The 17209-nt window shown below is 38.8% G+C and overlaps 1 protein-coding gene across 4 annotated transcripts in view; it reads right to left on the bottom strand.

The window, feature by feature from the left end:
- NLGN1 (neuroligin 1) overlaps window positions 1–17209 on the bottom strand; it is a 311425-nt gene that overhangs the window by 202244 nt on the left and 91972 nt on the right. For 2 of the 4 annotated variants that reach the window (XM_064516617.1, XM_026105779.2), the window contains exon 2: window positions 7935–7994. The exons of the other annotated variants lie outside the window; for them this stretch is intronic. In XM_064516617.1, the coding sequence (XP_064372687.1) occupies window positions 7935–7994 (60 nt within the window). The remainder of the gene's footprint in view (window positions 1–7934; window positions 7995–17209) is intronic. 4 annotated transcript variants of the gene reach the window in all.

Genomic DNA, 17209 nt, shown 5'->3' with positions numbered 1-17209 from the left:
TGTTTGCAACATTTCTGAAGCACTCTGAAGATGACTAGGTGAGGGCAGTTAAACTAAAACCTTGCTTTCTGTATTTGGTGAGAAAGAACAGCACAGATGTGTCTGTTTATAGAAAGCCAGCTGCAATTATTATTTTGATATTGCTTCTAATTTGAAGAAAATGCCAGAACAGTGGGGATCAGAAACTGGATCTTCAGTATTGGGAGTACTAGAACAATCTTATTCAAGAGCAAAAGGATGATGAAAGGTTGTGCATGAAATTGCTTGTATTGCTTTCCTCGCTCAAGCGTACACTGAGGGCTTTCCAACGTGCAATTTTCAGGGTGTAAAGCTAAGGAGATTATTTATCTTCATTTTCCATAGGACAGAATTATGAGCTCCCAAGGTTTAAAACCTGCACCGTGGAAAAAAGTCTTCTCAAATTCATATACTGTTTTCAGTGGATGGTTTGTTCATAGTCTATGCATCATTGGCTTTTTTTTTGGATACAAATATGGAAGCAATAATAAATTATTAATCTGAAATCACTGTGTGACTGTTCCCAGCAGAAATTGTACACAGTTAATTGTATGCTTGGAGGTAGCACAGGGGGAGACTGTCTCAGAATTCTTCTTTAATTAAAATTATATAGAATTACAGAGCACCAACTGTGAACAGTAATGAAATGTTGGTAGTACTGGTCTGTTTATCTGGAAAATAAGATTGGGATATTTAGAAAAGAATGGGTGTCTTTTATCTATCTGAGAAAAGAAACACACATTCATGAGTAAAATCTGTCATATAAAGAAGTGATTCTCTGACTAAATTCTGTCTATATTATACTTTTGTTATTTCCTATTAATAATAGACTTGTCGGGATTATAGCCAGATAAATAAAGACCGTTTTTCAGCTTTGCCTTTGTGCCATGTCAGATCAGATGAGATGCAGTATGACTTTTCCCTACGCCGCTTTGCCAAAGGCATCAGTCGTAAGAGAAACCCCTTCCACAGAAGAAAGGTGGTGCTTCTCTGTGTCGCGGCTGTAATCTATTCCCGGAGACCTCGGCGAGGTTATCGCAGAGTCATGCAAAATTCAGCGAAAGCTAGTGCCACTTTGTGCTACGGATTATACGGAAGCTATGGAGATCTCCCTATGAAGCATAACTTTATCTGGAAAAGAAAAAGAATAGAGATAGCTGCATTTTGGAGTCCAGCCTTACAGTCAGTGGTTTCCTATCAACAGACGTGAGGTCTACTGCTAGGAATATTGGAAAGGTGCAGATATACAGCTGGGAGAGGGCTGTTTAACTACAGTGCAGGTTATTAACTAGAAATAATAAAATTGAATGAAAATAGCAAAAAAGTAGACCATAGCGAAAAATGACACCATAATCAAGGATTTTTTCCTGCTTGAAAGACAGTAACTCTGTCATCCTTCTAAATTAAAATGGAGAAAGTGCTAGATAATGCTCTGCGAGGTGAAATACTGTATTGGTAAAAAAGTGATAGTAAGATGTGTTTTTCAAAGGCATTTACTGGAGTTAAGTGTCAGCTCCCAAAGAAAATAAATTAGATTTTCGCACTCAGCTCCTTCTAACTACTTTTCAAAATCTGACCCTAAATGATTTGATAATTTGTTTCATTTTCAACCGTCAGTCTAGTATCAGTGCTTTGTGCTCATGTGCTGGAGTGCTCTCCCTAAACTGTAGTAACATTTTCTCACGCTGATGAATAGTTTATTCATGTAAGTAGCTCATTCTGAATAGGCCTGAAGAGCAGGGGCACAAATGTGCCATTTCTGCCAAGACGTGTAGATCTACATACTGATTTTAGTTGTGTACTTATTTTGATTATCTTTTATTAAGTGTGGGTTTAATTAAAAAAGTAGAAACATGAACAATTTCAGAGGCATATGCATGAGATTGTGCTGTTCAAAATCCTTCTCAGATTCAACTCTCTCTGTTCTGTTTAATTCACACGCAAGTTTTGAGTACTGTGATTTGTTTGATTTTAAATTGCTGGTTCATAACAACTAAATAGGCCTTACTGTATAGCAGATCATATTTATATGGCATATACGTGATCTTTCTTGTTATGGTTTCCATCATCTCCTCGGCTCTGTACCTTTCTAATGTTTGTTGCATCTACTTTTTATGTCTGATCTTAATTACATTTCAGGCAATTTAGGAATAGGGCTGTCTTTTATTCTGCATTTGTTACATCACGCAACAGGGAACCAAGTCTGACTGTGACTACCAGCCACAATTGTCATATATAACAAAACATAATTACAGCTTCAGTCATTTGAAGCTGATGTGAATTGGCCATGTGACTTAACAAGCGTAATTTGCAGGGAACAACCAAAACAGGGAAGGAAGAAAGCCTACCTAGAGACAACTTAGCACAAAAATATAATCAGTTTAGCACCGTTGTCGCGAGCAGTGCTTTTCCAAATGGCTTTGATGCTATAGAAAATTGTGACGTTTTGATGTTGAATATTGAGTCAATTTTGTTTTTTGAACACGAAACATCACTGAAACAGTAGAAAACTTCTTAGATTGGTTACTCTAAAATATGTGTTCCTTACATAGAACATTATACGGACAAAAGTGTAGATATTCCATAATCTTTCTTCCTAAAGCATTTAAGTAGAGCATGGTAACAATCAGTGCAGCTCTCTTAATCACTTCTTAATGTATTTGACCTTTCAGTTCAAATCTCATATATGCACTGCTATTTTAATAAGTCAGTGCCCTTATCAAGGCTAGTATTTCCATTAATTCCATAATTTTTACATGCAATATAAAGCCATATGTCCTGAAACTACTGAAGTGCCTACTGAACTTCTCTTGGGAGTAGCAGGGAAGTTTTGGCCAAGTTTCATTTATTTAAAATACAGTCAGCTCCCACCAAGTTTCAACTAAACAGAATTATCTCCTTTTTTTTTTGTATCTGTCAAACCAGTGGATCATTTTGTGCACTCCTGAACACTTGGCTACCCTTCTCTGAGAGAAAGGGCTTTGAGATCCTGATGGAGGACTATATAAAAGTATATAAATATAAGTATAAAATAATAAAACACAAAGTGATAGAATTTGGTCAGGCTTTTACAGGAAAGCATCTGGAGTAGGTTATAATTAGAGTGGGACCTCAGCAGCCAAGGAGGCAGTAATTTTAAATTATTAAAATATGAACATATGTCATATTCATGACATATGAGTATGTCAGCAAAAGCTGAGAGGCTCTCCACTGTATGAGCAATACTTGGTAGTGATATAAGTCTAATGGAGCCCAAAGAGGTGCTTAAATTAAAGGTGTGTCAGAATTTTTATTATGCATGTTTTCAAGTGTTAACATCATCACTGTAAAAATTCATCACAATCTGAACTAAAGTTCTCAGTCTAAAGGGAAAATATAAACTGAAAGATTTAATCTGCAAATGAAATTGGAATTTGTACTGCTTGGGAGTTGGAAGCATAGCCTAACGTGAACGGGCGACAGTATGAACAGCAAACATGGGAATACACGTCTGTGCGTATCAGTCAGTGACTCCATCCTAAGTGGCAACAGTTGTGTTGCTCCAGCCTGGCTGGAACTCGTTAGAAGCTATAATTAAGGCTGGAGCATGTGGTTGCTGTGTGAGGTAGACAAATGTGTTCTGCTGTTTACTGACCTCTGATGTCCAAAAATGTACAACTAGTGCCAAATTGAAAGATTGTTTCTCTCCCCATTTCTTACCATGACAGCTGAAAACAGATGAAATGCTAAAGTTAGCGTTCTATTTTAATACTAATCAAGTGATAGGGTTTTCTGGAGAAGATCCTCAGTTCTGAAATGTGCTTCCTCGCTTGCACCCATGGAAGTACAGTCTGTTAAACATGAGAAGGGATTTGCAGGTGGATTCTGCATCATTAGCAATTTAAAATTCAAAATTGGATTTTGTTTGTTTTCATTTTAAACGTGCTCTGGTTCATTGAATTTCAAACATTCAAGGAAGTCCAACGGTCCATATAAAATAGAGCATCGGACTAAATGATCAGCGTGATCACACAGTAACAGCCTGTGAGCAAACAGCAACATCTGTTGATTGTCCTAATTCTCAGAAAAGATCGGGGTGGAGAAGGAAAGAGTAGAAATAGCCAGAAATTACAGCGCGGGGCCCCAGCCCCAAGGCATATGCTTTCTGTTCCTTGCTTTACTGCGGCCGTGGTGTCTGCATTCCTCACACTTTGTGTCTGAGCTCCTCACTGCTAAAAATGGAATAATAGCTTTCCTCTAGCTCAGAGGGATGTTAGGAGACTGAATACATTAAAAACGGAGATGCTCAGATAGCACTGGGAGCTACGTAAGGATCCAAGCCCGGCAGATTGATGTGCTAGGTGAGGTGTGTATGACAGAACGGTGGATGAGAAGGACCTGGCTGTGAGCAGTCCTTCATGGATGTGTCGCACAGCACTAACTACCCGGAAACCCGGTTCTGAGCAGTGAGTACATCCGCTGATTAATGATGTGTTGCATATTATTTAAGTCACGCTCAGGTTTTTAGCATACAGGAACTAAGGGTGCATAACAAGTCACAGTTTTTGCTATATCCAAATTAAATGACCTTAGAAATTAACTTAAAAGAATTAGGACTTCAATAAAAATCCTAAAAGATTTTAATTTTTAAACCAAGCCTGGTGTCTGGACTGTGTGCACATATGGGGAAGAGGCAGCTTATTTGTCTGCTGAGCCACCTGAAATTAAATTTTGCATCTACACTAGATATTGCTTAGCTGTATGTCAGCAAATAGGCAAATCCATCGCTGCTATAAGAAAGGAAAGTCTAATGCTCACTGGTTGCAGCTGCTTTTGCACCACTCTGCTTTTGTTCCCTGCTCAGGTAGTTCAATTCGGAAAATAGGAAAGTAATTTTCAAGTGTAGACCCCAAAGGGTTGCACAAAAACAAGTCTTCCAACAGACTTGGGGGGGGGGGGGGGGGAAGACATCTATATATTTTCTGACTTTGCGCACATTTTGCACTCATGGAAATTGAAAACACCTTCATTTTTTAAACTGCAAATTTGCAGATCATTAGCTTGTAATGTGCACTACTGCCTTTGGGTCTTTTGAAAACAAAAATGAAAAATGATCTAATTAACCCTGGGCTACTGGTTGCAGCGCATGCCAGAGATCCGAGTTTGATTACTGACTCCGGTTGCTGGGCTGGCAAGGTTGGGACCGCAGTGCTATGGCAGTGGCATGTAGCACAGGGGAGTAGGATTATTGGACAGTGTTTTAAAATGAAATCTTGTAATCAGAGTCTGATGTTTGAGTGACACGATACAGAATACCTTCTGAGCCAGACAGCTGCTGTGGAAGATCTTTCTTCAGGCAAGGGATATTATATGGAATAAAAGTGGGAGCTTTGAATTTCTAAAGCAGCATAGCGCGCGTCCTGGGCACTTCAGGAATTTGTGGACATCTATTTATGTAGCATGGATGCTGCACTCACAGGAGGCAGTCCTTTCTCACCATATACAGCTCGCTATCCCTAGTATTTAGCTGCATAATTCATTCAGTTTGATGTTTGTTTTATGTTTTCATTTGCAGAATCTGTATGGACTAAAAGCTATCTCATACTGCGAAAGAGGGCAGTCGAAAGATGGTGGGGTTGATGGACAGGTTAGCAGAAACCTTGACAGCTGAGATGGCTTTTTCCTTTACCTGGCTCTTTGCCTGCACCTACACCAAATACATACGACTCGAAGTTTTTCAGCTCTTCAATTCTGCCCGTGGTTAGAGCAGGTGAGAGCTTCACAGGAGGAGGACAGGTCACAAAATGCAGGTTGTCTGATCCCGGTCAGCATACGGGGTTTCTACTAATCCTGCAGACCTTTAAGCAGCCTTCACAGTGTCTACTGATCATAAAAATTTAAATTTGTCCTGTCTCTCTGTGACTCTCAGAAGCAGGAAAGTCTAATTACTGCCTGCATTCTTCTGCTGGCGCAGAGAAGGAGAACAAAACTGTCACCTGTATGCCAGAGAGAATTAAACCCAGGCCTACAAATTACAGAGATTTATTAATGTTGTAAATGCATTTTTTTCCCTTCGAGTTTCACTGCTGTGTCCTTACAGTCCTTTCTCTCTACAACAGCTGTCAACGTGGGAGACCGGGGGGGTTTATGACATGGACACTTGTCCTTCTAGGACGGAGATCACTGCTCTCACCTGCCGCTACATGCTAAACTGCTTTCTGATAGCAACCGCTCTCCACTGAATTTTAGCAAACTCTCTGAGTAGTCTCTTCTGAACGTGTCTAAGCAGCAACTGACTCAACAAATGTTAAGCCATTAGCATCTGTCTTGGCAATTATACAGCAAATTAGGAGAGCCATTAAGGTCTGCTGGATGAATAACCCAGATTTCAAACTGTTCCTTAAAAGATTGTTAAAACAAGTCAGACTTAGTTTTATAGTGGCTAATTCAATATCACGGGTCTTAGGGAATACACAAAAATGTCCTTTGCTGTATTTTTCTCATGAACTAATGTTTAAAAATGACTTGGCCTCATAAAACTAAGTAGATCTGTGATTAACACCATCTCTCTACTCATCCCTGAACAGTATGACAGCTTTCAAAGAAGTTTTTCAATTTGATCTTCTTTCAAATATTGAACCAACTGGTCAGCTTTCATTAAAATGCTTAATTTTCACATTTAGGAGAGGGTCAAGATTAATAAGTATAAAAATTCATGGGCTTATTTGTAAACTCGATGCTCAGATATTAGTTAAATAGTTAAATGCTCATATTTGTCTTACTACCTCTTTCAGGGTAAGACCGCAACTTTCTGTTTGACTAAAGCAGTTAGTGTACTGTATGACGAAAATTAATTATGAGCCTTACGGTTTACAAGTTAAGCTTTCTCTTAATATCTGCCAAAAAAACATATATTAACAGAGAAGCAAGTAGCAACTCAAACAGTCTTATATAGCAATTTGATTTACTCATTGACCATAAAATATATAAACTATGTGTTTAAGATTCAGAATTTTGAAACATATCAGCCTGAAGGGACGAGACCACTCATGTGAGCTCCATGTGATCTTTTCCATTGCTCTGGGGGAAAAAAAAAGATCAAATCTGCATAGTTTATATGATTAATGAACGTAATTCATAAAATAACATGCTCGACATTTCAAACTTTAGGTTTTACTGGTTAGTAGTGTTTTCTAAGGATCAGCACAAGCAGATGGGCATCTTTACGTGCCGGTGCTGTAGAAAAGAGACCGGGCCAGATTCGTTTGGGTGACACCAGTTTAGCTCCACTGAAGTCGAAGGTGCTGCACAGAGCCCCACCACCTGAGACCACCACGCCAGGGCTGCGTCCACGGTCACAGGATGGTGCCCGAGTCTGACATTTATTCGTATTTGTTCATGGCAATGTAAGGGGAGAAGGTTTTGTATCTGGGGAAATTCGGTTGCTTAAGAGACACTTTCTAAGAGTTTTTCTATTTTCCCTTTTATAAACACAACAGTTTATATGTTTATCAAACTGAGATCAGTTGGTGAAAAAAAGAAACATCTTTGTACTTGGTGAAATACATAGGGTTAGAAAACATGCAAAAAGGTGTACAGAGAAACTTTAAAAGAGTGTTAGTTCAAAGAGTATGGACAAAATTCAGTCAAAAGGTGGGATGCAACATATCAAAAGTCCATTTCAAGAAAACAAAAAACCCTCCTCTTTAAATATTGTTACTGTTTTGCTTAAAAACGTAGAACTTAACAACATTCTTTCTTTTAAAAAATTAAAAATATATATATATATGTATAACAACAAGCAAGAAGACAAAACACATCAAAAATGGGAATTAAAAAAAAACTCTTCAAAAGAAGACAAGAAGTCAAAAAAAGAGGGGAGAAAAAAGATTTTCAGGGATCCTTGTCATGCAAATCAGTTTGGCGGCAAAAAATACCTTCATCTTCAGCACCGTCATTATCACCTAAATCATCTGTCTGTTTCTTTGTAAGGGGACCTAGGATTAAGAACGGAGAAAATGGAGGAAAAAAAGACAATTCAAGAATATACAAGACTGAGGAAAAAAACAGTGAATATTAAATTCCCATGGATGTTTCAAGAAAAACATTTGCAGGGAGGGAAATCTTAGCTTATAACAACCAACTTTAAGTCATGTTTTTCAAACATTACAGCAAAACCTTCCCTAGGGGGTATGGCTGTTAGAAACATCTAGCACGAGAATCAAATAGTGCCCAGTGCTATATTGTTTTTAAATGAAGAATCAAAGCTTTGTTTACTAAAAGCATACCCACGACAAACCATATTTATCCACTTAATTTAATTGCGTTTTGTTACTAGAAATAGCAGAGACAAAGACTGCCAAATTCTCTTTTGCATTTGATGCAATAAGGTAGCTAATAAGTGTCTCGACAGTTGGTTAAAAGAAAATTTCTGTGAAATGCTAATTCACATTTCTAAGTTCAACCATTTAAGCTCATGCTTTATAAAGATAAGCATGGGTTTGGCTTTAGATTTTTTTCTTTTTTCTTTTTCTTTGACACACTCATTACATTCTGTTTTAAATAGAACTGTAGTTTCCCTTAAAACCTTTGACTACCTGCTGAGATATTTGTAAAGAAACATGAAATAAGTAAACTAGAAACAAGAGTGAAGTCCTAGACCAAATGAAGGCAACAATTTTGCCATTGATTTCAATGGGACTAGGGTTTCACCCAAAGTATACAAAAGTTGCATTGAGCATGGAATTTCAGTCTTAGCTAGGGCAGGACAGACAGTATCATAATTCCATTTTCCGTAAATGGATTGCAAGACAAAATTCTTCCATGCCCAGCACCTATATTATTAACAAGTATTAATAGATTCATCACATTTTCCAGTGGGAAAAATGCCTGCTCCTTTAGTGAGTAATAAAAATATACTCCAGAAGGAAAGTCAAAGGTCATACTGAAAATATTTTTGTCATATATTTTACACACTTACGCACAAATAAAAGAGAGTTGGAACTCAGCATTATCTTTCCCTTTTTTTCAGAGCTTTCTCATTTCCATGACATTCTGTAATTTGCATGCAAAAAAGCAATCAGTACAAACACAGGACTAAGAAAAAAAGAAAAGCCAGCCAAGCACAGAGCAGAAAACAAGAACCTTCTCATGCATAAAGTAACAATAGACAAAAACAACAACAAAAAAGAGATGAACAGTGTGTGTTGATATCTGCAGTAGATGCAGGCAAATGACATGCGTTAACTCTAAAGCACCATGAAGGAGTATTAAAACATTTGTATTTTAAAAGCTCTATCTAATTCTGTTATTTTACAAGATATTAGTCATTCAACATTAAATGTAGAGTTTCTAAGCAGAGTACTAGGTATTTGGAGCATTTAAAAAAAATTCAGAAGATGTTTGTACCAGGTGCATGGATCTGAGAAACACAAATAACCCAGGAGGGTTGTAAATTTAGGAACTGGACCATATTACTGAAAACCGCAGCTGAATACCTTAATTACTACATCAAGTGAGGAGTGTAGTTTTAAACTCATTGTAAACACATAAAACTGGAATTCTACATCAGAAATTAAACAAGCGTGTTTTATAGTCACAACTGCAGAGAGTTGTTTAGCACAGAACCTCGGTGAATGCAGTAGCTTTTCCTATAAGGAGCCCTGAATGTAATCTTCACAATATATGATAGCTGGGTAACGTGGCCCTATCTGAATGCACGTATTGAAATGACTCGCTGCCCATCATTCTCACACCACAGCAACTTTGCTTCTGAAAAAGAACACATATAGCTAGAAAAGCAAAAGACATATGCATAGTAATAACAATAATTTCATGGTGGGTTTTCAGCACAGTGCACAGGAAGAAAGATGTTAAAATTCTAAGCTATGCATTTAATAACCATAGCTAGCCAGACACAGCCAAAATTATATATATGTACACATTTTAATGGAATCTTGAAGCCTTAAAATTAAAAAAAAAAAAATCTCCAGAAGAGAACAAAGTAGCATCTGCAAAGGCAAATGGCATACACTTCTCTAAAGTAGCACAGAGAGGGACAATTTCTTTTCTAGGATGGAACCAAGAAAATTAATGTTACATGTATTTTTCTAATAGATGGCCTTTGTGTGGTGTTTCATATAGGTCATAGTTCCAGATCTCAACAACAGTCATACAGTGCATCAAACATCTCAACACACGGCTGATTCTGTACCATACATGATTTTACACTATGGTGTAGCATTACTGGAGGTGGTGCTTAAAAACAGCCTGGGTAATTCTGGTATTTATGTCCTTGTGAGTTTCTCTGAAAGTCAGAGATTGAACCATCTTCCCTATAATCACACAGCAATACACATTATATACAGACACCTTTTGGCAAAGGGACTATCTGGACTGTTTTCAAGCTGTCATAGATTAAACGTGCTTTCTTACACAGATGTATATTTATTTTGCAGTAAGGGGGCTGCACTGGCCAGATGCCCGAAGCAGGAGGACTCATCCCTGATGGAGCCAGGCAGCAGTCCCACCAGGCACCACGCAGGTGTTCTGCCAAGAGGGACGTGAGACATCACCTCTGCCCTGAGTTTACTCCAATCTGCGAATATGACGGACCACGTTCCTTACGTTTCAGCAGCAGCTAACCTAGAGGACCATAAACCAAATGCTCTGGGCAAATTTTGTAGCCCTGAATAACAGCTTCCTGCATTTACAATGACGTACGAGATCTAGAAACCAGAACGCAGCTCAGTCCTCAAACACCAGGTGCAGAACTACTCACCTATTAGCTATACCTTTCCAATACATGCAGGTATGCAGTGAAACTTAATTTGTATTTGTAAATCCTTCTGCAATCCCTAGAAGAAACATCAGCTCAAGAATTATCATGCACGTGGCTGTCTAAAACAGCGTTTGGCAACACAGAGTGGTATAACCTTAAAGTCTCAAAGCAGCGGCAGAGCTGTGAGTTTGTGCTGCATGTTGCCCATTTCATGTCTAGCTACTGAAGAGGTTCTCCAAAATCATGGAAGTGGTATTAGAGAAGCTCTGGATGAGGCTTCCCCCTGTTTCAGCAATAAATCTCACTCTAAACCAGTAAGGAATGGTTTTTGCTTCTGATTCTGTGGATAACAGACTTCATTGACTAAATATTACTGGTGTGTTTGCAGGATCATAAGTAAAGATTGAAGTCTTGTGCTCTTTCACAGGAAGCAACATGCTGAAATCACTACCAGTTTAACAGAATAAAAACTTACGGAAATATCCAACAAAATGCAACACCAGTAACCTTTCTAAGTAAAAATAAATCAGGACTGGAATTGTGTAGCAGTTATAGTTCTTGGTTATTTTCTGCAAGTTTGAATTGATATTCTACAGAAAGTTTATGATTTTGTAAGTTAAATGTATCCCTCAATTAGAATTATTTCTTTAGCCCTATTGGTTTATTCACTATTTGTTTCTTTAGGATTTTTCCCTAATTTTTAAGATTCTTCTCAGGTGCCAGAAACTAAATTTGAAAATTCTGATATTAAGACATGGTAGACTAGGAACCAGAGAAAAAAAGGTGGGGGGCACACATTTTCCAGAATTATGACTACTAAAAAAGTATCTTTTGTCCACAATTACTTTCCCCTGTTGTTTCACTGTAGTTTCTCTTCACACTCGGTGAAGGTTCACTGTTTCCTTCCATTCTTTGTCTGTTCCAACTACAAAAACAGCCATCCATTAAGAAAAGATTGTTTTATTATCTTAAAGATGCTAGTCTTCAAAACAGATACGTTGCCTTACTGTGCTAGCCTAAATTTTAGCTAAAGTTTATACAATAAAGAAATATTAAATATCAGCAGAGTAAGCAAGCACCATAAATAACGTAAAAAAAGGCGGGGGGGGGGGGACTGAAGCCTCTAAAACACTGATGCAAACCAATGATAGTTTAGTTTATCAAGAGGCTCTATAAGGTCTAGTCTCCCAGTGCTGCGTGCCTATAACTCTCATTAATGCTAATGGGAAAGCAGACCCCTATGTCAGCTGGAAAAGAAGGAAAAGCGATTACTGCACCTTATGTCTCCGAAACGCAGTGAACAGTCTCACTGTAGAAGCGAAAGGAAAGCTGAGTGCAGGAGGAGCTCCTTATGAACACGCTACTCATTTAATTTGAGAACAGTTCTCACATTATTGAAAGTATTATTCAAATACTCGCTCTATTTGTATGGCAATTGCTGCTAAGGAGGTAACAAAATGCGTTTTAACATCTCCATAACTGACCCCTTTATGTCTGTAGGTGGCTTTCCTTGCTCAAAAGGAGCGAAATATCATGCTTCTTGTTCAGTTAGCTGAAGAGTAATTATGTGCTCTGAAATAATTGAAGTCCAGCCATATTAATACTGTTTTTTATCGTCCTCTCTGATGCTGGACTAACATACTTTAGTTCCCAAATACATTAAAGCCGATTATAAATTCTCTCTTTGGGGTCTCGGTTCGGCAGAAATTATCTGTGACCTTTTGCAGCACGTGTGTGTGGGAGGCAGGGAAGCTGCGGATGTCATTAGCTTTTTGGCCTGGGAAACCTATTCATCATTAAAAGAGTCATACTGCAAGTTGACACCATTTTATAACACAACAGTACAAATCCTCTACACGTAATAAATCTGTGCTTATGTTTTCATCTATTGTTTTGGCCAAATGTTCTCTTTTGGTAATGAAAAAAGTGGGAAAGAAAAAGGACCCCTTACATTAGGTTAGGTAGACTCCACGGATCAAGTAATTTAAAACAAATCACCATACTAATAGTCATTCTTTGAGTTAAGTCGTCTGTTCCGTAAAGGGAAAGAGGTGAGATTAAGGCAAAATACTGCAATAATACAGGTATTAGGATAATTCACTAAATGGGTTGCAACACTGTGGAATCTGTTGGTGCACACATGTTAAATACAATTATGGATTTACCTTTAAACCTAGATAAACCTCCATCCATCCATTGCTATTTCTTCCTTAATAGTTCCATTTTTAACTGAGCATTAAAGTGAAATTACCTTTATAGGCACTACCTTCTGAGGTTCAAATGTGAAATAACCAATCCTCTGTTATTTCAATTATCATTTTTATGCAATACAGACTCTCCAGTTAGAAAAATCTGTGCTGAATTATCAGCCTAGCAGATGTTAGCTGAAGCACAATAACATGTTGTACCTATTTCATGTTTTTAATTTAAAAGAAATTAATGATGAGTTATAATTAACAATCTTCAGACCTCAACATTGTCGGTGAAGAAAATTCTAAAATCTAAATCTTATATGCTGAAATTAAAATATAACCATATAATAGTTTCTCTTATAAGTGTAATGACAAATTGGAAAGATGCAGCACAATAGTCATCTGATGAATAATTTTATAAAATCATCTTCTTTCATTTAAAAATTAGAAAGCTGGCAGCGGAAAGAAAGGAACTAGAATTCCTTACAGAGGAGATACTCAGAAGGTACAAATGGCAGCTGGGTCTTAAGAAACACTTAACTGAAAAAATACCTCTTTCTATTACCACACTTTGTTGCAACAGACAAAATCTACTTTGTATTTTTCCTTGTCACTGGCTTGCTTTCACCACATTTGTGCTTCTTTCCTTGTTATTGCTCCCCTGTAAATTCCTTTTATTTGCATACGCTGCTCACTAGTAGGGCACAGGAGCAGGGCTAAGCCCTGGTGGTCTTCTCTTTGCGATGATAACATTTGCACGCGTGTTTTAAAAGCAAATGACAGCACAAATCTCAGCAATTTCACCTCTTACTACCCGATTTGTGATGACAATCAAGGACTGTCATTAGAGCTGCAAGTAAATCAAATTTGCATTGGCGCGTGAATGACAGGCACAAAGCACAAAAGGGTTGCCAACTTTCTTTGAAAATTTCCATCTATAACTACTTTGTCACTAGAGGAGCCATCCCGACGCTTCAAGACCAGCTCCTGCTGTGTCTCTTGTACCAACACACCGCTGAAGTGTCACGCAGAAGAACGGCTAATCCTGGACCTCTCTGTTGACAAGATCAATCACGCTGGCTGGATCTTGATTTCTCTGAAACCCAAAGGAGCTTCCTTGCTGAACGCAAGATTTATATGAATTTAAGCGAGATGAGAATCGGAGAGTGGGAACAGGGTTTCGCTCCTCTGCTCCCTCCTGTTTTACGTGCGGCCTGAAAATTCAGGGTATTCGCAGGGGCTAAGGCGCTTTATGTTCACGTGTCCTACAGAGAGAAGACCAAGTGAAGCCTGCTTGCAGGCTCTCTATAAACCCCATTCCCTTTGCAACGGGCCTCCCTATAAACCCCGTTCCCCTTTTAGAAGGCTTTCGGTTATGGGAGCTGCCTTGCACGGGGCCATGCGGCACTGCTAGAAAAGCAGGCAGGACAAGGACAGCGTGCCGGGCCGGGCAGCACGTCCGGGAGCCCAGCCGCACAGCAGACGAGCCCGGCCCCCAGGTGCCTGGAGCTCACCTGCCCAATCCCCCGGGATGCCCGGCTGCATCACGTGCCTTGGCAGTGTCCTGCCCGCAGGGTCGACCCAGCGGTACCACTCGCGCGAGCGAGATTTGTCAGGACAGGTTCAAAGACAGCGTGGGTACTTTTCACACGACACAAAGCTAATATCCCATACGAGCTGTCTGCTCAGCCTCACGAGCTCGTAATGGAAACATAACTTATTGCACAGACTATACGTGCTACAAGGAGGAAGCAATTCCGTGGAAGGAAAGAGTCAACGGTCTGATAATCATTCAAGGTCCTGACTTCTGTCCTACCCATTGGAAAAAAGCTGCATTGGAGAGGGGAGAGGAAGACACGCATTTACTTCCTTCCCATTGACAGGAAGGGTGGTGGGCCGTCCCTCCCATGAGCTGAGAAAGGATGCTTCAAGTGGACCAGGACTCTCCTGGCCAATATTGACAGAGAAAAATAAAACCCATGCATTCAAGGAAAAACCAGCAGTTGGAGTACACGGCCTCGGAGGTGGCAGACATGAAGAATGAGATGTGTAAGCTGCTCCAGGGCACTGATCATTACCATTTACCTCTCTAGTGCCACCTCACTTGCCTATATCACAAGTCCATGGAGCTCTTAACATTTTGCTTGTATTAATAATTCATGTTGTTTTACAGATACTCATATTGCAGGGTGACACACAACCATAATGAATTCAATGCAACATTACACAGCTGTTCCACCACCTGAAATGCAAGATCATGAATCAATTCCCTCTCTCCACAGGTAATGACTATGCTGCAGGTCCTAATGAAGCGTGACTTACGCGCGTGCTTAACTTTAAGCATCCGAGTAAGTTCTCTGAAATCAACAGGCTAAATCTCCTGATAGTATAAAGACAGATCCACTAACATTAACAGAGTTGCTGCTCCTATTTGCATCTAGGCGAGGAGGTCAACTCAGGTATTAAAGTTAAGCAGGACTGAGTGTGCCAAATTTCTGCCTGGTAAAACTTCCCTCAGTTATTCGGTGGATAAATCTAATCAATAAATAAAATTTCACTCTCTTGAACATATTATCAAAGATCTGTCATTGATTAAATTAAATTTTCTCTAAATGCATCACCTTTTAGTCTATTTGCATACATAAAAACAAAATGCTAAATTCATGTTCTGCAACTCTCATAGTGAAATTGCTTCCTATTTTTAAGGAAAATACAGCCACTTTTTAGGCTACATGCCTAAAAAGTGATCATATTTAGCTCACGCACTAGAGCTGAAAACTTGTAATTTAAAGGTCCAAATTTCAAATTCCAAAGGGAAGACTTATAACTGCCATCTATCTATCAATACCAATCTCCACCATCTTTGCAAAGGTCTCTATACTGCTGCTGTAATGGCAAGGCAAGTCAGGATGCAGCAAGTGAAGGATGCTTTTACAGCATAAGGATATATGAAGAGACACTAACGACTGAAAAACCACCATCAATTTAGGTAAAACTGGTAAAGTTTGGACTCTTTGCTGCTGTTTTTGTGTTGCTTTTTGTGTTTTTTTCAGATGCAAGTAGGAAGCTTATCAACAACAATACGTTGTGGGAATGCATCCTCTGCTACCACTTGCCTCAAATACCAAAATATGATTAAAACCATACTTAAAAAATTTATCTTATTTGAGCTTTTATTTCATTATCCCCTTGTGTTCTCAGACCTGAAATGGAAAAGATTTAGCCCAAACCAATGATTTGTCAAATAAATTACATCTCTGATGTTTACATCTCTGAGAAGGAGTAAGCAGTCCAGAACAGCCTTGACGGGCTAGGATAACTGCGGGATCCTTGCACAAGCGATAACATTTGCTAGGGACAAGCGTTGTCAGTCTTCCCTCTGCTGGAAAAGCCTTATCCCCAACTAATTCTATTAACTGCAGAGGCTGTGTTTGCAGCAGCTATATAGTTTGTTTATGGCACAGCTGAGCGTACAGTGCAGCTCTCCTGAGACCCAGTTTCATATCCTAAATAGCGGAGTAAAATGCTCTTCATGTAACCATGTAATTGAACATTGCAGAGAAAATCAAGTTAATTGTGCATAATATTTCCATATAGAATTCGGAATGAAATAAGTTCTCCTGCCCCTTTCCCCAGTGTGCTCCATGTCATCTGGCCTTAAGCCACATGCTTTTCAGCTCTATATAATGCATTGCACCACTGTTACCTGTGCAGTATTTAGAAATCCAATTTCTCTCATACCTTTGAGTTCATAAAAAAAAATATGTAAACCAAAAGGTCTTCAGCAGTGGCCAGAAATCCCCAATGATCTGATGCTGACTCTGGTACCTACGGCACGGGGTTTCCTTGTTCTTGCTCTCCTACCCAGTTTTGTCTCAAGTGAGCTCAAGGGCAGCAATAACACCTCAAAATCCGATACTCTGCTTCTCTTCTATCTATTTGCATATAGAGACATGCTGAAACATTTTTGAACATCCAAGGAGTTTCTTCCAGGATGGTAAATGTGGATGCTTTTCTTTCTGCTATATATGGCTACATATACAGACAGAATCTCAAATCTTCCTCTGTCTCATTTTAACACAGAGATGTTTCTCCTACAGATCTGAAGCTCTGAGCATTACTGAACTATCAACAGAAATGCATAAAAGAAAATTAAAAAAAAATACTGATACTCATAACCTAATGTTCAGAACTACAGTCTTTCCATTTATCTGGACCTTAAAAAAAAGTAAAGATACTT

This window comes from Dromaius novaehollandiae, chromosome 9, assembly GCF_036370855.1.
Source record: "Dromaius novaehollandiae isolate bDroNov1 chromosome 9, bDroNov1.hap1, whole genome shotgun sequence".
Lineage (NCBI taxonomy): Eukaryota > Metazoa > Chordata > Aves > Casuariiformes > Dromaiidae > Dromaius > Dromaius novaehollandiae.
The sequence above is the reverse complement of the archived record's forward strand: the minus strand, read 5'-3'. Positions and strand labels throughout refer to the sequence as shown.